Source organism: Capra hircus, chromosome 3 (assembly GCF_001704415.2).
Source record: "Capra hircus breed San Clemente chromosome 3, ASM170441v1, whole genome shotgun sequence".
NCBI classification, from domain to species: domain Eukaryota; kingdom Metazoa; phylum Chordata; class Mammalia; order Artiodactyla; family Bovidae; genus Capra; species Capra hircus.
The window spans coordinates 75,861,598-75,886,423 of record NC_030810.1 but is presented as its reverse complement, the minus strand read 5'-3'; the positions used below and the strand labels follow the sequence as shown (position 1 = coordinate 75,886,423).

Here is a 24,826-nt window from a genome sequence, read left to right as displayed (position 1 = left end):
GATATATTCTTGATTATTGAAAACATTCCACTAATTTTCTTTTCATAATTTTCTCATCAAACTTAAAGCTAAAAATTAAATCCTCTTCATTTTTAGTACATATATGCTAAGGTGCTTCAGTCATGTTTGACTCTTTGAGACCCTATGGACTGTAGACTGCCAGGCTTCTCTATCCATGGAATTCACCAGGCAAGAATACTGGAATGGGTTGCCATTGTCTACTCCAAGGGGTCTTCCCGACCCAGGGATCATATCTGTGTCTTTTGCATCTCCTGCATTGGCAGGCAGATTTTTTACCACTGTGCCACCTGTGAAGCCTATTGCATAGCGGACACACTAAAAAATTTTAGTAAGATTTTTTTCTTGAAAACAGCCATACAACCCAGGGATTGAACCCACATATCCTAGGTCTCCTGCATTTGCAAACAGGTTCTTTACCACTAGCACCATCTGGGAAGCCCTTTGTAGGTAGGCAGAAGTCAAAATAAGTTTCAGATTTTTAGCATCTGCATAACTTTTAGGGATTTTTTTCTTAACACTTGGATATGTATACAAATACACTCACAAAATAATATTTTTGATCACCTCAGTAATGATTACTACATATGAAACAAGGACAAGTAAAAAAGAAAGAAAAAAAAAAAACAAGTAAAACATGAAGACTGAAAGACCATTGAGAATCTTCCACTGTGTCCTTCAAATCATAGATGCATTTATATGTATTGCTTCCCTGGTGGCTCAGACGGTAAAGCGTCCACCTGCAATGCAGGAGACCCAGGTTCGATCGCCGGGTCGGGAAGATCCCCTGGAGAAGGAAGCCCACTCCAGTACTCTTGCCTAAAACATCCCATGGATGGAGGAGTCTGGTGGGCTACAGTCCATGGGGTCCCAAAGAGTTGGACACGACTTGGCGACTTCGCTTAGAGATATGTTACATCATTCCATGGAAAGCCATTTAAAGCCATGAATGTTAAATCCACAACTGATAACATCTACTAAATGTGTTTGAAAGTAAGTCTGTGGTAATGGATACATATATGAAACATAGTATCAGCCAACTACTGCTACTTCTAATCTACTATTGTTCTACTATTGTAGATTCCTGCGATGACTAACTGGACGCAGAGCAAGCCAAGAAGAAGCAATTATACTAATCAGAACTCCCAAAGAGGTTGAAAATAGGTCCCATGGGGAGATAACACTGCACACCCAACTCAGGGATATAGTAAAAAATGGTTCCCAAGAAGTGCAATAGTTGGCTAAAATGGATTTTGTGTGCTCAGTTGCTTCAGTCGTATATGACTCTGTGCAACCCCATGGACCGTAGCTCTCCAGGCTCCTCTGTCCATGGGATTCTCCAGGCAAGAATACTGGAGTGGGTTGCCATGCCCTCCTCCAGGAGATCTTCCCTACCCAGGAATCGAACCTGAGACTCCAAGGTCTCCTGTATCGGCTGGCAGGTTCTTTACCACTAGTGCCACCTGGCAAGCCCAGTTTGTAGTATAGGGATAATAATAATTATCTCCAAATCACTTATTTCTTAATTGGAAGAGCCAAGATTTGGCTGCCACCACCCATATGCACACACAAAAAGCACCTAACATAGCAGTTTTATTTCATTTAACAAAGGTTCACTGAATGTCAACAATGTGTTAAGCACTGGGCTGGGGATTCTATAGTAGTCAAGACTGGCTGCCATGATGCCTTCTCCCGTGAAGCTTACACTGTAATTAGCAGGGAGGGTAACAGATAATAAACAAATAAAACTACAGAAAAATAAGATAAGTCCAGATACAAAGAAAGAGAGTAAATTCCAGAGTGATTTGCTGGAGCATTTAAGGCAAAGAGCGAGAGGAATACTTCTGAGAGAGCTATCAGGGAAGGTGCCTTTAAGGAAGTGAAGTGAGAAGGAGCCAGCCATGAAAGACACTGAGGAAAGTGGATTCCAGTCCAGGAAACCAATAATGCCTATGGCAGGAAAGCCTTTAGGATGCTGAGGGACTAGAAAGGAGGCAAACAGGTAGAACAGAGGCTTTGATGAAGGTATAACCAACAAAACTTATATCGACATTTACTATGGCAGAATTGGAAGCATTCGCATTTTCATCTGATAGGTCTTGAAAAAAAAGGGGTGGAGAACTGCAGGATAAATGAATGCTGCACCTGAAATCCAAAGTCAGGCGCCAGTTGCACGGCTAGAGGTTGTTAAGGATCTGTATGATCTTCCTCAGATTATTCATGAGCATTAACCAATTGCAGGTTATTAATCATGACTAATGTCTTTCCATTTATCTCAATTATGCTTGAGTAATTTCCTATCTAGTGGAAAATTGTCTTGCTTGTATTTAATACGCTACAGAAAAAAATTAGCTTTCCTTATTCAGAAAGGTTCGACATGCCATTTACATAGGATTTGCCACAAAACCTTTGCGGAAGATGGCCTGATTGTTCCCAGCGATCTCTTTGTCTTTCTGTGAAAGGGATATATCTCCTGGTCAATTGCCAGGTAACTTTCAGTGCCTCCTTATGAAAGCAAAATTGTTCCCCATCCCAGTGAATCTGACTAGTGCCTTGCTGTGGATGGTGTCACGTGTGTGGACAGAAGATGTGGAAGCCACTGCCTGCTTCCACCAGTGCTCGTATTCTTTTCCCTCTGCCACGGGAATGACTTGACCTAATTAGCATCACTTCTTCAGTCTTTATCCCCAGATGAAGTAGACCCAAAGCCTGGACCAGACTCACAGTTAGTCACAGTTGACATACACACGAGGAAGAAAGAAGTCTTTACTGCAGATGAGCCTCTAAGAACTTGAGGCTATTTGTATTACAGCATTACCTAGTGGATAGTGATAGTGAAGCCGCTCAGTCATGTCGACTCTTTGCAACCCCATGAACTGTAACCTACCAGGCTCCTCCATCCATGGGATTCTCCAGGCAAGAATACTGGAGTGGGTTGCCATTTACTTCTCCAGGGAATCTTCCTGACCCAGGGACTGAACCTGGGTCTCCCACCTTGCAGGCAGATGCTTTAACCTCTGAGCCACCAGGGAAGCCCGCTTGACTAAAAATGCCATTCAACCTTCATTTGGGTTAAATACAGATGTATTCATGTATATATGTATTACGTATGTATGCACACAGATGCACATACTTAACCTTCTCAGAATTAATACAAAAGAATGAATGAGGGACTTTTTTCGCCCAGTTTTGAAAACCCGTATACCAAGAGTTTACCTTTTGTTTTTGGTCACACATAATAAGGTTTTCATTTTAATTCTAAACAGGATTTCTATTCCTGTTTCATTTTAAATGAACAAGTTCTGATTCTCATTTTAGAATAAAATTTTTATTTCTTATAACAAAAATACTTAAATGATTAAAAAAATAAAATATTATGCTAAATTAAAAAAACCAGACACACAAAAAAATGTACGATTACTTTTATGTGAAACGTCCTACAAAGGCAAATTTATAGAGACAGAAAATAAGAGATTAGTAGTTGTCTATGGCTGGGAGTAAAAATGGGTACTAACTGAAAATGGAATGACAGATTTGGGTAGAAGATGAAAATGTTCTAAAACTAGTTGACAGTGATGGTTGAACAACTCAGTAAATTTACTTTAAAAAAAATCATCTACCCAAAATGGATGGATTTTGTGGTATATAATTATATCTCAATTAAGTTAGTTAAAAATAATTTTCAAAGGGTATGTCATACAAAAGAATTTCTTAAGGTCAAAAAAAATCATTTCAGTATCAGTTTTAAAAATTGCCAATTTAACCTTCTGTTCTATTTTATCATAGGTGTGTTTTACCGATTTTTATATCAGTATTTGCTAATAATTTTGGTTGTCTGACATCCTTTTTTATTAATACTACAAGTAACACTGCGTTATCCAGGGTGACTAGATATATGTAGTGTCAGAGTTAATCAAATATTCTGTTTAAAACAGACAAAACTGTTCACGCCTATAAATTTTTATTTGTTCATTGAGACAACTATAAAGCATCTTCTTAAAGTAACTGTAAATGTTTAACTTTTAGTCTAATATCGTCATTGAAAAGTGTGTGATACAATTTTAAAATGCATTAAAAAATAAATTTTGAACACTACAACTACATAACTGTTGAATCTGTTGTTTCATTTTGATCACACTGCTGCTGCTAAGTCACTTCAGTCGTGTCTGACTCTGTGCAACCCCATAGACTGTAGCCCACCAGGTTCTCCCTTCCCTGGGATTCTCCAGGAAAGAACACTGGAGTGGGTTGCCATTTCCTTCTCCAATGCATGAAAGTGAAAAGTGAAAGCGAAGTCGCTCAGTCATGTCCGATTCTTTCTTAGCGACCCCATGGACTGCAGCCTACCAGGCTCCTCCATCCATGGGATTTTCCAGGCAAGAGTACTGGAGTGGGGTGCCATTGCCTTCTCCTTTGATCACACTAGCCAGTTGTAAAAACTAGCAGGCTATCAGGGTTACACTAGAACATCCTATCCGAACCCCCAAACTGCAAAAACATAACACCATCTTCAAAACTCAATGGAATAAAGTATATTAAATTCAAATCTGGTCTTCTAATATTATTTTCCTGAAATACCTGTAATAATTTTCCCCAGTGTCACTGACCAATAAACAAAATATTGTTATCTGCACAAAAGAACTATATAGTTCTTCTCCCTAAAGGTTCTCGTGGATTTTATTTTCTTTTAGCTACACAACTTCCAATCTTATTTCCAAATAGAAAACTGGGTGTAGATTCTGCTGTTTCCCTGGTTGCTCAACAATAAAGAATTTATCTGCAGTGCCGAGGATGCAGGTCCAATCCCTGAGTCGGGAAGATCCCCTGGAGAAAAAGATGGTAATCCACGTTAACTCTTGCCTGGGTAATTCCACGGACAGAGAAGCCTGGCAGGCTACAGTCCATGGAGGTGCAAAAGAGTTGGGCATGACTTAGCAACTCAACAACATAGATACTGCTAGAGCCTGTCCTTTTCTGTATCTGCATTTCCAGCCTTCAGATCTACTCTGTGAGCTACTATTTCATTCTTCCTGCCAGAGCTGATTTCCATTGCTTGCAACTAAGCCCCCTGATTGAGACAGGTGTTATAGGCTTAACAGGATTTATTTTTCCAAATAAGAGGTTTCTAAATGATTTCTTTGGGTTTTTTAATTCTTTGTGTTTATCTCTCCTAATGAAATCTAAATAGGAGATTTTGTTAGGACTGATGCTCAGCACAGCCCTGTGTCATCCATCAATAACATTTACTCAACATTTATCAAGACAAATTTATTTTAAATTCTATTTGGTCTAGTAACCTGACTGGAAAGACCAATACAATACAAACCAAATTTACTGAAAACAGATCAGTGGCAAATTACTGTGATAACTGTGTCCGTATGCATGAAAAAAATGCACAGGCCATATAATTCATTAATGTATTTATTCCATTAATATTTAGAGTTCCTACTCTCTACCTTCAAGGAGTTCAATTTATTGGAGCTAGACAGGCAATCAAGATTTTAGAGAGAAGAAATAAAAATACCTCTTTATAAGGCAAAACATATTAGGTATTAATGAGATTCAAAACACTATTACAGGAAGCCCAGAATAGGAAGAAATTAATTCTAGCTAGAGAACGAAAATGTCCTTAGGAAAGAGGTCACTTTACAATGGGCCATAAATAACAGAAAGGATTTTGGTTTGTTGAGACCCAACAGTAAATTGTAAGGTGCAAATAAATCACTGAGGAATCCTGTTAAAATACTGATTCTGATTCATTTGGTCTGGAGTGGGTTCTGAGATTGCAATTCTAACAAGCTTCCAGGTGATCCAACAGACTGATGGAACATATTTTGAGTGCTAAGGTGAAGCAGATGGTGACTGCAGCCATGAAATTAAAAGACACTTGCTCCTTGGAAGGAAAGTTATGACCAACCTAGATGGCATATTCAAAAGCAGATCGCCAACAAAGGTCCGTCTAGTCAAGGCTATGGTTTTTCCAGTGGTCATGTATGGATGTGTGAGTTGAACTGTGAAGAAAGCTGAGTGCCGAAGAATTGATGCTTTTGAACTGTGGTGTTGGAGAAGATTCTTGAGAGTCCCTTGGACTGCAAGGAGATCCAACCAGTCCATTCTGAAGGAGATCAGTCCTGGGTGTTCTTTGGAAGGAATGACACTAAATCTGAAACTCCAGTACTTTGGCCACCTCATGCGAACAGTTGACTCATTGGAAAACAGTCTGATGCTGGGAGGGATTGGAGGCAGGAGGAGAAGGGGACCACAGAGGATGAGATGGCTGGATGGCATCACCAACTCGATGGACGTGAGTCTGAGTGAACTCCGGGAGTTGGTGATGGACAGGGAGGCCTGGCATGCTGCAGTTCATGGGTCGCAAAGAGTCGGGCACGACTGAGGGACTGAACTGAACTGAACTGAACTGAAGGCGAGAGACAGAAAGGTAGGTGGGTGAGGGAGGAGGCAAGGAAAGCCAGGGTGTAGTCTAATCACCAAGAGCCTGGATGTCACAATGTGACAATATATTCAGTATGGTCTGAGTTGTGTGCTCTGGAAACATTAGTTCTCTGTGAGGATGTAGGTCAGCCTACAGGCAAAACATCAGAAGAATGAAGACCTTCTGAGGCTATATTGATGTTTCTCAAAGGTAACCACAATTTTACTTAGGGTTGGAGCAATGGCACTAATTTCAGATACCAAGAAGATAAAACCAAATGGGACTTCTCCAATATGTAAAGAACAGAGAGAGTGAGTGAAAGGCATAAACAGAAGGTTAAGACATAGCACAGATATTTCATCCTAGATAGCTAAGAAACTTCCACACCCTTAATAGAGAACTCAATGAAAAACATAACAGGTGTAGGAAGAGAAATATTAGAATTAGGGAATTGTAAAACATAATTTAGTTTGGAAATTAAGCTGCAGTGGTTAGCTGAAGGGATGAGTAGGAACAGCTATGTGAGGTGTCCTGTTGCTCTCATAGTCAAGTCTGGCAAGTTAAAATTCCATTTGTAACAGCCTCTTAATAGCGGAAGCGACTGTGCATCCGTCACATGCTCTTCTCCTCTGAGACACTTAATCATTCAGTTTGTCCTAGAGCAATTACGGTGACAGGATTTACGGCCTCAGTTCAGTTCAGTCGCTCAGTCGTGTCCAGCTCTTTGCGACCCCATGAATCGCAGCACGCCAGGCCTCCCTGTCCATCACCAACTCCTGGAGTTCACTCAGACTCACGTCCATCGAGTCAGTGATGCCATCCAGCCATCGCATCCTCTGTCGTCCCGTTCTCCTCCTGTCCCCAATCCCTCCCAGCATCAGAGTCTTTTCCAATGAGTCAACTCTTCGCACGACGTGGCCAAAGTAGCTGAGTATAACTTTTATTCTGGAACCTTCAATTAGAAAACTATTCCATTAACTGACCTAAAACTGATCTCCATATACTTTGACCTAGGTTTTGGTTCTGCCCTTCAAAACTATACACACTTAATCCACTGGAAGAACTCTTCATCAAGTTTGTTTAAAAAAATCAGCCCAAGTCTTTTTCCAAGCTAAACTACATTTTGCTCTTCCCAGCCTTGCTTCAGAGGCCGTGGTTGCCAGAACATATCATCAGTGAAACGCCTTAGTTTATTCTCCTTCACGATGGCAAATGTACAGTGAGACTGTTACTACTGCAGCAGCCCTCCCTACTCCTTGTGCCAGTGAAAGACAGTGCTGTTGGATCCAAATCCTCACTCTGCCAAGCCCAGACTCGATCTAAGACTGTCTCACAAAACAGTATTCCAAACAGTCAGGTCACTGGTATCCACAGAAGACATAATATCCCTTTGCTGTTTTCTGACACAGACTATCAACTCCCTTTTAAGATACAGAAGGTGGAATGGAACTTCAGCTGCATAGACAGTTCGAATTACAGTACAATTAATACACCATATGACCTTGAAATATATTATTTGTTCAGAAACTGTGTCATTTGGATATATTTTCATTCAGTCACTGCAAACCACTAGGGATGCTTGTACATAAAACGGTTCTATACACAATCTATCCAAATTTACCCTCCAAGTTCCTCATTTGTTTTAATTCTATTGCTGACCATATATGCTCACTCATAAGGAGAAAATGAGGATTTTTCATCTTTCTACTTCATTCACCTACTCTTCCTCCTCTGGGAGGAATATAAAAGTACTTAACATATAAGGCTGAGCTGGTAGACAGTGGAGTGTCTAGAGGGAGGAATAGAAATAGTCCTGGATCAGCCCTATTTTCCTTTATCGGTTCCTCTTTAACCATCAAAATGCTAAGACTCATGGAGGCAGGATCAAGATGAGGGTCAGAGAAAGGGGAACACACAACTTGCCTGCTGTAATCCTGTATTTATCAAAAGATCCGAAAGGCCGATTTTATAGACTACTAGCTTTTGTTATAGTTTCTACTGCTGAATAACAAATCAACACAGATATTTTGTTTTTATATTTTATTTGCTTAGTGGTTTATTAGGTCAAGAATTCTGACAAGATACAGCAGAAATAGGATGTTTCACCTGCATTATATGCGGGGCTCGGCTGAGAAGATACCATGCCTCAGTGCTAAGGACTGACATCATGCTAGACATCTTTACTCATAAGCTAGTCATTTAATGTTAGATGTTGCCTGGAACTTTAGCTAAGGCTAAAGTGATTTTACACACACACACACACACACACACACACACACACACACACATCAAAGCTGGATTTCTCAACAACTATAGCTTTTGGAAAGCTAATTCTTTCCAAAATAACCTTTCCAACCAAAATGTGAGTGATTTCTTCAACAGCTTGTTCAAATAAATATATACACTGTTACATTTCCTCCCTGCTTTGGGACCACACCTCAGGCAGTGGCATGTTTCTAGCTTCATCTCTGTGTCAACACAGCTCATGTGGAAGTGGCCCCTTTTCCACAGCTCCAAGCATCCTTGCGTTCCAGCAACACTATTTCCATTTCTCTTCCCTTTAGAACTAAGGGGTTCTAATCGCTTTTTATTACTGCAAGTCTCTAAATACCTCAGTATCCTTCCTTTGTTCCTGAAACTTGCCCAAAATGCTATAAATAGTCCTTGCATTAAACTCTCTTCATTTAAATCAATGGAGAGAATTTTGATTATCATGATCATGACTAATAGAGGCAAACAATAGGAGCTAAATAAAAATGGTTCCGAGAACAAATGTGAAAATTAGTAACCAGATTTCCAATATCTTCTAAGTATTTGATAGAATTGTCAAATAGTATAATTGTCCCTCCATTGATAAAGATTATACAGACACACACACATACACATACAAACACACAAACATATCAGAGCTGGAAGTCTCAACAATAGAGCTAATTATTCTTTCAAAAATAACCTTTTCCACAAAAATATGAGTGTTTCTTTCAATATTTTGAAATAATATATTCATTGTTATATATATAACATATACATTGTTATATATATAACATAATATATAGTGTTATATATAATATATACATATATACTATATATAATATATACAGTACATATAATATATACATATTATATTATACATACTGTATATATTATAATACATGTATATATTATATATACTATACATATATATGTATACCTAATACATAAATATGTATATATTTTAATATATACATATTTTATATATATTATATAAAATAATATGTATTATTAATATATAATATATAAAATAATATGCATTGTTAATATATTATTAATATATAATATATTATATATTTTATATATACATATGTACATTTACATATACATATATTTACATCTGTATATTTACATATACATATATGTGTGTTAGGTATACATGTATTATGTATGTATATGTATTAGGTACACATACATATATTATGTATGTATTATATGTGTGTATTATGTATGTATTATATATGTGTGTATTATGTATGTACTGTGTATTTTAACATATGTATATATTATGTATTAGGTATACATATACTGTGTATATATTATGTATCAGGTATACATATATTATGTATATATAATATATATGCATATATGTATGTGTATATATGTATATGTATGTGTATATATATGTTTGTATACATATATATGTGTATGTGTATATGTATATATAATATGTATATATACATATATATAATATACATATATTAATATACATAATATACATATATTATATGTATACATATATTAGGTATGTACACATACATATATTATGTATGTATTATATATGTGTGTATTATGTATGTACTGTGTATTTTAACATATGTATACATTATGTATTAGGTATAAATATATTGTGTATGTATTATGTTTTAGGTATACATATATTATGTATATATAATATATATGTATATATATGTATATGTATGTGTATATATATGCATATGTATGTATATGTATATTATGTATATATAATATGTATATATACATATATAAAATATACATATATTAATATACATAATATACATACATTATATGTATACATATATTAGGTATAGATATATTGTGTATGTATTATGTATTAGGTATACATATACTATGTATATTATACACATATATGTATATTATATATATAAAAATATACATATATAATATATACATTGTACATACAATATATACATATATAATATATACATTGTTATATTTTTAATTTACTATAAAATAATCTTAGTTGTCTACCATTCTCATTAAAAATGATCACCTCCTTCTTTTCAAAGTGTTTATACTAAATATACTAAATAGTTCTGTTGCTTTTAAAGCTTTGTCGGAGCTTGAAATTAATTTTGTTTGTCTGTACCTTCCAGATGGAGAAGGAAATGGAAACCCACTCCAGTATTCCTGCCTGGAAAATCCCATGGACAGAGGAGCCTGACAGGCTACAGTTCATGTGGCTGCAAAGAGTGGGGCACAACTGAGGAAACACGCACATACCTTGCAGAACCTTTTTTCTGCCCCATTATTTTTAAAAAGAATTTTTACCTCAGAAGCTCCAGCTTCTGAGCACTAAGCCTACACACCATGACTTCTCGAGGTTGACTAGTGGTGATGACAATAATTACATGTGTAAATTCCCTGATTATCCTAAATAATATAGACCTTCACTTTATTGGCTATTATTTACTGAGTAGCACATAAACATCTCAGTGTTTCACTGTGACATATTCACCTATGCTCTGTTTCAACTATTATTTCTTCTACACATTACAGTATTTAATAAAAATAAAGGTAACTTATTTTAATATAATCTTTTTCCCCCCAAAACTTTTTATTTTATATATGCAAGTTTCTCCCTATTCTCTAGGTAAATTTTTTGCAAGTCTCATCTTATTTTGGCCCAGTTCTAAAATTACTGCTACACTTTTTATCCTTTTCTTATCCTTTTTTTTTACAAATTATCATTTATGTTTTCCTATCTTCCACATCTATTTTTGTCCTTTTAAGTCAATAGCCTCTGCATTCTCTGTGTTCTATTGAGAGCTGATGTCATTTTCTCCTAACTGGATTATTTGAAAACTCAAAACAATACTTTGTTTTACTTTCCTATCTCTCTTGATGTATACTGTCATTTAGAGTTTCTGTCACATCTTCCAGCTGAACTCCAAGATTGTGATAACAAGATATGAATCTTGCATTTCTTTGTTCCAAAGAATCCTTAGCATAGCATCTTACACAAAAACATTTAACAGGTATTTAACCGGTACTTACTTGTAATGGACTATGAAAAAAAAAATAAATGATTATAAATCAAAGAAGTAAGCTCTTTAAAAAGCTTCTCATCTGCAAATGTACCCCAATAAACCACATTAAAGACTTCCTCAATGACTCAGCAGTAAACACTCTGCCTGCAATGTAGAAGACCCAAGAGACAAGGGTTCAATCCCTAGGTTGGGAAGTTCCCTTGGAGAAGGGCATGGCAACCCATTGCCTGGTGGGCTAAAGTCCATGGGAACACAAAGAGACGGACATGACTGAAGCAACTGAGCACACACACAAACCACATTAACAAAATGAAGAATGAAAACTATATGATCATCTCAATAGATAAGAAAAAGCATTTGACAAAATTTAACATCTATTTATAAGAAAAATTCTCAACAAAGCGGGAATAAAGGGAGCATAACAAAGGCCATAATGACAAAGCCACAGCTAACATGCAGTGGTGAAAAACTGAAAGCTTTTCCTCTATGATCAAGAACAAAATGAGGTTGTCCACAATAACACAAGACAAGATTCGACACATGGATATCACCAGATGGTCAACACAGAAATCAGATTGATTATAATCTTTGCAGCCAAAGATGGAGAAGCTCTATACAGTCAGCAAAAACAAGACGTGGAGCAGACTGTGGCTCAGATCATGAACTCCCTATTGCCAAATTCAGACTAAAATTGAGAAAGTGGAGAAAACCACTAAACCATTCAGATATCAGTTCAAATTCAGTTCAGCCGCTCAGTCGTGTCTAACTCTTTGCGATCCCATGAAGCGCAGCAGGCCACGCCTCCCTGTCCATCACCAACTCCCGGAGTTCACTCAGACTCACCTCCATCGAGTCCATGGTACCATCCAGCCATCTCATCCTCTGTTGTCCCCTTCTCCTCCAGCCCCCAATCCCTCCCAGCATCAGAGTCTTTTCCAATGAGTCAACTCTTCGCATGAGGTGGCCAGAGTACTGGAGTTTCAGCTTTAGCATCATTCCTTCCAAAAAAATCCCAGGGCTGATCGCCTTCAGGATGGACTGCTTGGATCTCCTTTCAGTCCAAGGGACTCTGAGGAGTCTTCTCCAACACCACAGTTCAAAAGCATCAATTCTTCGTTGCTCAGCTTTCTTCACAGTCCATCTCTCACATCCATACATGACCACTGGAAAAACCATGGCCTTGACAGACGGACCTTTGTTGGCAAAGTAATGTCTCTGCTTTTCAATATGCTATCTAGTTGGTCATGAATTTTCTTCCCAGGAGTAAGTGTCTTTTAATTTCATGGCTGCAGTCACCATCTGCAGTGATTTTGGAGCCCCAAAATATAAACTCTGGCACTGTTTTCACTGCTTCCCCTTCTATTTCCCAGAAAGTAATGGGACCAGATGCCATGATCTTCGTTTTCTGAATGTTGAGCTTTAAGCCAACTTTTTCACTCTCCTCTTTCACTTTCATCAAGAGGCTTTTTAGTTCCCCTTCACTTTCTGCCATAAGGGTGGTGTCATCTGCATATCTGAGGTTATTGATATTTCTCCCGGCAATCTTGATTCCAGCTTGTGTTTCTTCCAGCCCAGGGATTCTCATGATGTACTCTGCATATAAGTTAAATAAGCAGGGTGACAACATACAGCCTTGACATACTCCTTTTCCCATTTGGAACCAGTCTGTTGTTCCATGTCCAGTTCTAATTGTTGCTTCCTGACTTGCATACAGATTTCTCAAGAGGCAGGTCAGGTGGTCTGGTATTCCCATCTCTTGAAGAATTTTCCACAGTTTATTATGATCCACACAGTCAAAGGCTTTGGCATAGTCGATAAAGCAGAAATGGATGTTTTTCTGGATATTCTTGCTTTTTTGATGATCCAGTGGATGTTGGCAATTTGATCCCTGGTTCCTCTGCCTTTCCTAATACCAGCTTGAACATCTGGAAGTTCATGGTTCACGTATTGCTGAAGCCTGGCTTGGAGAATTTTGAGCACTTCTTTACTAGCGTGTGAGATGAGTGTAATTGTGTGGTAATTTGAGCATTCTTTGGCATTGCCTTTCTTTGGGATTGGAATGAAAACTGACCTTTTCCAGTCCTGTGGCCACTGCTCAGTTTTCCAAATTTGCTGGCATAATGAGCGCAGCACTTTCACAGCATCATCTTTCAGGATTTGAAATAGCTCTACTGGAATTCCATCACCTCCACTGGTTTTGTTCGTAGTGATCCTTCCTAAGGCCCACTTGACTTCACATTCCAAGATGTCTGGCTTTAGGTGAGTGATCACACCATCGTGATTATCTTGGTCTTGAAGATCTTTTTTGTACAGTTCTTCTGTGTATTCTTGCTACCTCTTCTTAATATCTTCTCCTTCTGTTAGGTCCATAGCACTTCTGTCCTTTATTGAGCCCATCTTTGCATGAAATGTTCCCTTGGTATCTCTAATTTTCTTGAAGAGATCTCTAGTCTTTCCCATTCTATTGTTTTCCTCTATTTCTTTGCATTGATTGCTCAGGAAGGCTTTCTTATCTCTTCCTGCTGTTCTTTGGAACTCTGCATTCAGATGCTTATATCTTTCCTTTTCTCCCTTATTTTTCACTTCTCTTCTTTTCACAGCTATTTGTAAGGCCTCCTCAGACAGCCATTTTGCTTTTTTGCATTTCTTTCCCATGGGGATGGTCTTGATCACTGTCTCCTGTATAATGCTGTGAACCTCAGTGCATAGTTCATCAGGCACTCTATCTATCAGATCTAGGCCCTTAAATCTATTTCTCACTTCCACTGTATAATCCTAAGGGACTTGATTTAGGTCATACCTGAATGGTCTAGTGGTTTTCGCTACTTTCTTCAATTTAAGACCGAATTTGGCAATAAGGTGTTCATAAACTGAGCCACAGTCAGCTCCTGGTCTTGTTTTTGTTGACGGTATAGAGCTTCTCCACCTTTGGCTGCAAAGAATATAATCAATCTGATTTCGGTGTTGACCATCTGGTGATGTCCATGTGTAGAGTCTTCTCTTGTGTTGTTGGAAGAGGGTGTTTGCTACGACCAGTGCATTTTCTTGGCAAAACTCTATTACTCATTCAGGTATAACCTAAATCAAATCCATTATGACCATACAGTGGAAGTGAGAAATAGATTTAAGGAATAGATCTGATAGACAGAGTGCCTGATGAACTATGGACCGAGGTTCACGACATTGTCCAGGAGACAGGAATCAAGACCATCCCCAAGAAAAAGAAATGCCAAAAAGCAAAATGGCTGTCTGAGGAGGCCTTACGAATAGCTGTGAAAAGAAGGGAAGTGAAAAGGAAAGGAAAAAAGGAAAGATACACCCATTTGAATGCAGAGTTCCAAAGAATAGCAAGGAGAAATAAGAAAGCCTTCCTCAGCAATCAATGCAAAGAAATAGAGGAAAACAATAGAATGGGAAAGACAAGATCTCTTCAAGAATTAGACATACCAAGGGAACATTTCATGCAAAGATGGGCTCGATAAAGGACAGAAATGGTATGGACCTACTAGAAGCAGAAGATATTAAGAAGAGGTAGCAAGAATACACAGAATAACTGTACAAAAAAGATCTTCACGACCCAGATAATCACGATGGTGTCATCACTCACCTAGAACCAGACATCCTGGAATGTGAAGTCAGGTGGGCCTTGGAAAGCATCACTAGGAACAAAGCTAGTGGATATGATGGAATTCCAGTTAAGCTATTTTAAATCCTGAAAGAAGATGCTGTGAAAGTGTTGCACTCATTATGCCAACAAATTTGGAAAACTCAGCAGTGGCCACAGGACTGGAAAAGGTCAGTTTTCATTCCAATCCCAAAGAAAGGCAATGCCAAAGAATGGTCAAACTACCACGCAATTGCACTCATCTCACATGCTAGTAAGGTAATGCTCAAAATTCTCAAAGCCAGGATTCAGCAATACATGAACCGTGAACTTCCAGATGTTCAAGCTGGTATTAGAAAAGGCAGAGGAACCAGAGATCAATTTGCCAACATCTGCTAGATCATCGAAAAAGCAATAGAGTTCTAGACATCTATTTCTGCTTTATCGACTATGCCAAAGCCTCTGACTGTGTGGATCACAATAAACTGTGGAAAATTCTTCAAGAGATGGGAATACCAGACCACCTGACCTGCCTCTTGAGAAACCTATATGCAGGTCAGGAAGCAACAGTTATAACTGGACATGGAACAGACTGGTTTCAAATAGGAAAAGGAGTGCGTCAAGGCTGTATGTTGTCACCCTGCTTATTTAACTAATATGCAAAGTACATGAGAATCCCTGGGCTGGAAGAAACACAAGCTGGAATCAAGAATGCCAGGAGAAATATCAATAACCTCAGATATGCAGATGACACCACCCTTATAGCAGAAAGTGAAGAAGAACTAAACAGCCTCTTGATGAATGTGAAAAAGGAGAGTGAAAATTGGCGTAAAGCTCAACATTCAGAAAACGAAGATCATGGCATCTGGTCCTATCACTTCATGGGAAATAGATGGGGAAATAGTGGAAACAGTGGCTGACATTTTTCTGGGCTCCAAAATCACTGCAGATGATGACTACAGCCATAACATTAAAAGATGTTCACTCCTTGCAAGGAGAGTTATGACCAACCTAGACAGTATATTAAAAAGCAGAGACATTACTTTGTCCACAAAGGTCCGTCTAGTCAAGGGTATGGTTTTTCCAGCAGTCATGTGAGGATGTGAAGGTTGGACTATAAAGAAAGCTGAGCAATGAAAAATTGATGCTTTTGAACTGTGGTGTTGGAGAAGACTCTTGACTGTCTCTTGGACTGCAAGGAGATCCAACCAGTCCATCCTAAAGGAGATCAGTCCTGGGTGTTCATTGGAAGGACTGATGTTGAAGCTGAAACTCCAATACTTTGGCCACCTGATGTGAAGAGCTGACTCATTGGAAAAGACCCTGATGCTGGGGAAATTGAGGACAGGAGAAGAAGGGACGACAGAGGATGAGATGGCTGGATGGCATCACCGACTCTATGCACATTGGTTTGGGTGAACTCTGGCAGTTGGTCATGGACAGGGAGGTCTGGCGTGCTGCAGTTCATGGGGTCACAAAGAGTCATACAGGACTGAACGACTGAACTGAACTCTCATCACTTTTATTCAACAGAGTATAGAGAGTCTTAGCCACAGGCATCAGACAAAAGGAGGTAAAAAGAATTATAAATTGAAAAGGAAGAAGTAAAACCTATCACTGTTTGCAGATGACATGACACTATAAAAATAGAAAAAAAAAATACTCCACCAAAAAACTATCAGAATAAATGAATTCATTAAAGCTGTAGGATACAAAAATCAACATACAGAAATTTGTTGTGTTTTTATACACTAATATCAACTGTCAGAGAAATAAGAATATAATTCCACTTAAAATAACTTCATAGAAAAATACCAAGGAATAAATTTAAACTAATAAGGTAAAAGATCTATACTTTAAAAACTATAAGATACTTATAAAAGAAATTCAAGAAAATACAAATAAATGGAAAGATATACCATGTTCATGGAATGAAAGAATTAATATCATTAAAATGTCCATATTACCCAAAGCAATCTAAAGATTCAATACAAGCCCTACCAAAATATGAATGGCATTTTTCACAGAAGTAAAACAAATAATCCTAAAATTTGTGTGGAACCACAGAAGACCTTGAATAATCAATGTGATCTTAAGAAAGAAGAACAGGGGAGGGAAGTGGGAGGGGGGATCAGGATTGGGACCATGTGTACACCTGTGGCGGATTCATGTTGATGTATGGCAAAACCAATACAATATTGTAAAGTCAATAAATAAAATAAAATCTGAAAATAAAATAAAATGAAAAACATTAAAAAAAAAAAAAAAAAAAGAACAATGTGAGCAGTATCATCTTCCCTGGCTTCAAACTATGTTAAAAAACTATAGTAAACAAACAGTATGGTACTGGCACAAAAAAAGATACATAGATCAATGAAACCAGACAGAAAGCCCAGAAATAAACCCATGCTTATATAGCCAATTAATTTATGAAAAGTGGTACAAGAATATATAGTAGGGAAAAGACAGTCTGTTCAATAGGTGATAATGGGAAACCTGGACAGAGACATGCAGAAGACTGAAACTGAACCATTTTCTTATACTAAAAAAAAGAAGTAAACTCAAAATGGATTAAAGACTTAAATGTAACACCTGAAACCATAAACTCCTAAAAGAAAACAAAGGTAGCTGCTCTTTAATCTTGGTCTTAGCAATATCTAAGAATTTATCTCTTCAGGCAAGAGTACCAAAAGCAAAATTAAACAAATGGAACTATATCAAGCTAAGAAGTTTTGCATAGCAAAGAAAGCCATCAACAAATGAAAAGGCAACCTACTGAATGGAAGAAGTTATCTGCAAGTGATATATCTGATAAGGGTGTTATATCCAAAATATATAAAGAACTTCTTCAACTCAATATAAAATGAACAGCCATTAAAAAGACTACAGTTGAATCAGCTCTAATGAGGTGGATGAAACTGGAGCCGATTATATAGAGTGAAGTAAGCCAGAAAGAAAAACACCAACACAGTATACTAACACGTATATATGGAATTTAGAAAGATGGTAATGATAACCTGTATGTGAGATAGCAAAAGAGACACAGACATATAGAATGGACTTTTGGACTCTGAGGGAGAAGGAGAGGGTGGGGTGATTTGGGAGAATGGCATTGAAACATGTATACTATCATGTAAGAAATGAATCGCCAGTCTATGTTCAATACAGGATACAGGATGCTTGGGGCTGGTGCACGGGGATGATCCAGAGAGATGATATGGGGTGGGAGGTTGGGAGAGGGGTTCAGGATTGGGAACTCATGTACACCCGTGGCAGATTCATGTAAATGTATGGCAAAGCCAATACAGTATTGTAAAGTAAAATAAAGTAAAAATAAAAATTTTTTAAATAAAATAAATAAAATGAATAATCACGAAAAAGAAAATAAGCAAAACAAAAGAAACAACCCAATTTAAAAATGAGTAGAAGACCTGAATAGACAGTTTTCCAAGGAAGACATAAAGACGGTCAGAAGACAAAGGAAAAGAATGTTCAATGTCACTAATCACTAGGGCAATGCAAATCCAAATCATAATATGGCAGCTATCACCTCATACCTGTCTGAATGGTTTTTATAAAATGAACAACAAAAAACAAGTGTTGATAAAAATTTGGAGAAAAGGAAACCCTCATGCACTATTGGTGGGAATGTAAATTGATGCAGTCACTATGGAAAACATTATGACGGTTTCTCAAAAAATTAAGAATGATCATACGATCTAGCAATCCCACTTGTGAGTATTTGTCTGAAGAAATGAAAACACTAATTTGAAAAGATATATGCACCTCTATATATTTTTGGGCTTCCAAGGTTATGCTAGTGATAAAAATTATGCCTGCCAATGTAGGAGACATAAGAGGTGTGGGTTCGATCCCTGGGTTAGGAAGATCCCCTGGAGAAGGGAATGGCAAACCACTTCAGTATTCTTGCCTGGAGAATCCCAAGGACAGAGGAGCCTGGTGGGCTATGGTCCACAGGGTCACAAAGTGTTGGACACAACTAAAGCAACTTAGTATGCATGCATGCACCCCAATGCTCACTTGCTTCCCTAAGTGGCTCAGACAGTAAAGAATCTGTCAGTGCAGTGTCAGAATCTCCTGTGGGGCAGGAGACCCAAGTTTGATCCCTGGGTCAGGAAGATCCTTTGGAGCAGGGAATGGCTATCCACTCCAATGTTCTTACCCAGAAAATTCCATGGACAGAGGAGCTTGGCAGGTTGCAGTCCATGGGTTTGCAAAGAGTGGCACACAACTGAGCAACTAACACTTTCACTACTTTTTTTTCATTCTCACAGTAGCATCATTTGCAACAGCCAGGTTATGGAAGCAATCTAAGTGTCCATCAGTAGATGAACAGACAAAGAAGATACTGTGCATATATGCACACAACTGAATATTACTCAGCCATTAAAAAAAATAAAATGTTGCCACCTGCAAAAACATGGATGGACCTAGAGAGTATTATGAAGTGAAATAAGTTAGACAAATGTTTTATCATTTCATTTATATGTAGAATATAAAAAACAGAACAAATGAACAAATAAAAACAGAAACAAGACCCACAGATACAAACTAGTAGTTTGGAAGAGGGAGGGAGGAATAGGTTAAAGGGATTAAAAAGTGCAAACTTTCAGTTATAAAGCAACTAAAGTCACAGGTATGTAACGCACATGTAGAGAATATAGTCGATAATACTGCAGTAAATTTATGATGGTTACTAGATTTATCATGGTCATCAATTCATAATGCATACAAATGTCAAATCATTACATCATACAGCAGAAACTACTATACTATTGTATATCAACTCTACTTCCATTATAAAAAGATTAAAAGAAAAAGCGCCTGGACAAGGGTATGGTATATATACTCATAAATAATCTAAGGAAATAAGAGATACAATTGTAAATATAAACTGAATATGAAAACTGTCAGTCTCAAAGTTCTCAAGGGTAAAGTTAGTACACTTCAAAAGCAATAGTTGATACCAGCTTAAGGTATGCTGGACAGTGGTAGGGTTCTACAGAGACGCAGGCTAAAAAGGGAGCAGTAGGAGAAGGCAATGGCACCCCACTCCAGTACTCTTGCCTGGAAAATCCCATGGACAGAGGAGCCTGCAGTCCATGGGGTCGCTAAGAATCGGACACGACTGAGCGACTTCACTTTCACTTTTCACTTTCATGCATTGGAGAAGGAAATGGCAACCCACTCCAATATTCTTGCCTAGAGAATCCCAGGGATGGGGGAGCCTGGTGGGCTGCCCTCTATGGGGTAGCACAGAGTCGGACATGACTGAAGCAACTTAGCAGCAGCAGACAGAGCAGGCCAAATGAAGATGAGTTTCTTAAATCTGCTTGAACTGCAGTTAATGGCTGCAAAATTCAACTTACTAAAATACAATCAAGCAGGATTCATACGCTTGGATCCATCCTGCTTGCTAGTGTTGTATTGGAGCCATATAAAAGTAAAGGCCCTCTTCTATAGAAGCCAGCCACATAGGTTAAGGTAAAGATACAATATTTCACCTTACTAAATGCACTGCTTAATAAAGCAGTGGTTAAGTATGTTGCTGAAACTTACATTCTTTTAAAACAGAATACACAATTACAAAACAAAATTAGGTGGAAAAACAATTGTTTTATTTGGAATGAGAAAAGAAAGCTCAACAGCTGATTGGAGTCTCAGGGTTCTAGATTCCTTTCTTCTGAGATGGCTTTAAGCAATTCACCAGAAATGCTTACTTAGAAATGCTTCTGGCCCCCAGCATCCTGTATCATGCATCGAAACTGGACTGGCGATTCCTTTCACATATAGGATGCTCGGGGCTGGTGCACTGGGACGACCCAGAGGGATAGGATGGAGAGGGAGGTGGGAGGGGGGTTCACGATGGGGAACACATGCACACCTGTGGCAGATTCATGTCAATGTATGGTAAAACCAATACAATATTGTAAAGTAATTAGCCTCCAATTAAAATAAATAAATTTATATTTTTAAAAAAATGAAAGAAATGCTTCTGGCTACAATCTATCATTCCTTTCCCACCTAGAACCTGTACTACTCCCAGTATCTTACATTTTCCACAGACCTAGGCAAACAAACAGCCCAAACTCAAATTTCATTAGCTTCATCTAAGATCAGCCTCAGACTACAAGAGGCTCATTAAAACGGTGATTCTTGGTGGAGGCCAGGACACTTAGAATCTGGGGAGAGAGAAAGCACGTGACATTTAAACCACCCCAGATGATACTGATACGCACTTGCCACTCTCTACATACTCCCTGTACACATCCTCCCCACCCCAAGCTTCACAGTGCAGAGCCCCAAAGGCTAGCGCTCATAGTCTGGTGGCTCCAGTGGTAAACAATCTTCCTACCAAAGCAAGAGACACAGGTTTGATCCCTGAGTCAGAACTGGAGAAGGAAATGGCAACCCACTCCAGTTTTCTTGCCTGGGAAACCCCATGGACAGAGAAGCCTGGTGGGCTACAGTCCACCAGGTCCCAAAGAGTCAGATATGACTTAGTGACTAAACAACAATGGTATCTTAGAAGGCAATAAGAACTGATCAACTGTCCTTGATCTGAACATAAAGTATGTGTGGAACAACAACAAAAAAGTCAGTGTAAACTTTTTACAAGTAAACAAAAAATAATTCCACTGTTTTATAATTTAAACACACTGAAAGGTCACGTTATTTCATCAAGCGTATAAACCAGATACTGTCTGAACTTCCCCAATACACCTGTGCTTACCACTTCACTTAATCCTAAAGGGAAAAATTGGTGGTGGGGGCGGGGGGGGGGGGAGTTTTGCATATTCTTCTTTGGGGTCTGAGTATGCTTGTCCACTTTATAACTTCTCTCCCAGAATAAAGCAGTGGTGAAGTCTGTTGCTTTACTTAACACCTCAAGGTAACACTTACCTACTGCACAGGCTCCTTAGTAATGAAATACAATGTTCCCATCTCAACTCTTCTACCAGCAGCAACTGAGAAGCTGCAGTGGCATTGAATGGCCTCCCAAGAATGGTATTTTTCTTTTGCAAAACAAAATTACAACCATCAGCCTACAGGCACCACAAGTCTGCCAATGACCGCGTCAATTTCTCTCCAACTATCCTGAAAGTTCAGAGGACCCTTTGGTCTCTAGGTTTCCCTGGGTTAGGTTTAAAAATGAAAGCGCCGGTGGTGAGTTCGGTGGCAGGAGCTAATATTTTAAAAATCCTGAGCTCCGCAGCGCAGGAGCTTCCTAGTTGGACACACGAATTGTTTTCTCCTGAAGAGGGATTTCCTAACGCCTCTTCCCAGTAGACTTAAGGCTTAAGGCGCCACCCAAGTCTCCAATCCAAAACCAGCAACGACACTAAATCGAGAATAATTTCCCTAGACTCGGGTGATTTCGCTCCCAGGGTTCAAGGCTGGCTGCGCCCTAACAGAAGCTGCCAGGGGCGGGGGCACTTTCGGGCTACCGCCTCCCGGGTTCCAGCACTGCCCCTGGAAATATCCGCGTCAGAGAAGGAAAGAGGAGAAAAGTGGGAAATGGCACAACTTTGCAGACTCCACGAAGCCATGGCCCTGCCGAACGCAAGGTCAAAGTGCAGAAGAGTGAACTGCTGCAATTCGGGACGTGCTGGGAGTCAGCCCCGGGGGCGGCGAGCAGCCACGCAGGATCAGGCGGCCTGGGAAGACCCATCCACCCTCGGCTCCGAGCCTCCGGCGGGGCCGGGGGAGCGCGCTAGGGCGGCCGCCGCACGGCGGGGCCAACTCCGGGAGTTGACTTGGAACTTTCCCGGGACGCGCCGCCGCGCAGCCCTCACCTTACAGAACACCTCCAGGTCGTCCTCGTCCTCGTCCAGATCCAGCACCTCGGCCTGCAGCAGGGCGGAGGAGCTGATGCTGCCGGGGAGGGGGGCGTCACCCCCCGGGCTCTCCCCGCCGGCGCCCCCAGCCGGGAGGCCCCAGGAGCGCGCCTGAGACGCCCGGCACTCGCCCTCCATCCCGAGAGTGCGCGCCGGTCCGGCCGTCGCCGCCAGCCCGGCTTCCCCGAGCTTGCCCATTGGCTCCCGCGCATCCTGCGCCTCCCCGGCCGGCCCCGCTCCAGCCCCACGTCCGCTGCGCAGACGCGGAACTGGGAGCTAACGCCTGGCCTGGGCTCGTCCCCCACCTGGCTTGGGGCCTGCCGGAGGCGATGGAGTGGGACTCTGGGGCTCTGGCTAGGGTGGGGCCTGGCACGCAGTCCCCTGAAGGTAGGGAGTGGGACCTGGCTGCAGGGCTACCCTGCGAAGGCTTCTATGGGGACGGGGGTCTGGGCAGAAGCGACAGAGCGAACCGTGAACTTCAGAGGATCCACAGCGGGGCTGGAAAGCAGTCGACCCATCTCGCCAAGAGGAAAAAACCAATAGTGTATTTCCTGTAGTTTAATGGTTGCTTTTTTTCCCCCCGGTTGTGGTTTTCGAGTCCGTCTTTTACTAAGGCTAATGCAAAAACTCTTCTGTTTTGTAATTGATTTTTGACCCAGTGACCAGACAGTGTGGTCATTTCACTATCAAGCCAGGGAAGTTGGATTTTAAAACTATTTTCAGCCACTTTCAAATGTATCTTTACTCCTGGAAGTCTTTCTGAAATCAGTGAGCAAGAATGTTACTAAGGGTCAAGGACAGCAAGCATGACTGGACGTTGCCATTGAGAAATAGTCTTCAGTCTTTACACTGCCAATGCAAAGCTGTAACTGTTTAGTTGTTCGCTACTTAGTATTAATATTAAAAATAATTTTAAAAAGAAATTCCAAAAATAAAGGAACATTGAAAGTAAATCGATATATTTGGAACTATTTTCAGGTTTTATTACTTACTCACCTCCGCCCAACTCTTTTCTCCCATCAGCCAGGAAAGAATAGCTAAGAAGTTTGCACATAGAGCAGAGGCTAATTCAAACTTGGTTTCTAAAATGTCTGCGGCAAAATGTTCAGCCTAATGTTTAACATGTTTAACTTCAGAAAAAAATTTAGATGTGTAAGAGAATTTCTTTCTGATTAGAAGACAAGCCCTTAGTAATATGTGCCTCTTAACCAGTCATATTGGTTTCAGTTCACAAACACACTAATTCAATCAAGCATGTCTCCCTGCTGGTTGAATATCCAAGCTCCTTCCTATGCTTTATGGTTCCTGTACCCAAAATGCCATCACCTGCCCATCCTTCAGGAGTTAACTGTAATCCCATGTCTTTGAGGAAGATTTTCTAATTAACTCAGTCTGTTCCCAATTTAGCATTTACTTTTATTTCATGTAATAGATTGCATTTATTTCATGTAAATGTCTTACATTCTTTATTAAATTATATCATTTTAAGATTAGAGATCACATTATTTATTAATAAATCACAGTAGCAGATGTACTCATTCAAAATGGCTCTCTGCTAAGAGAATACAAAGGATACAAGTTATTAAAAGACCTTTTCCTCTCTAAGTTCACACTGGCTAGTGAGAAAGAT

At 39.4% G+C, this 24,826-nt stretch overlaps 1 protein-coding gene across 2 annotated transcripts in view; it reads right to left on the bottom strand.

Moving 5' to 3' along the window:
• Nucleotides 1-23,392, bottom strand: part of SNX7 (sorting nexin 7) — a 179,523-nt gene extending 156,131 nt beyond the window's left edge. Inside the window, exon 1 of one of the 2 annotated variants that reach the window (XM_018045807.1) lies at nt 23,155-23,392. In XM_018045807.1, coding sequence (XP_017901296.1) covers nt 23,155-23,334 — 180 coding nt within the window. In that variant the 5' untranslated portion in view covers nt 23,335-23,392. The remainder of the gene's footprint in view (nt 1-23,154) is intronic. The other variant, XM_018045806.1, reaches the window with a different exon arrangement.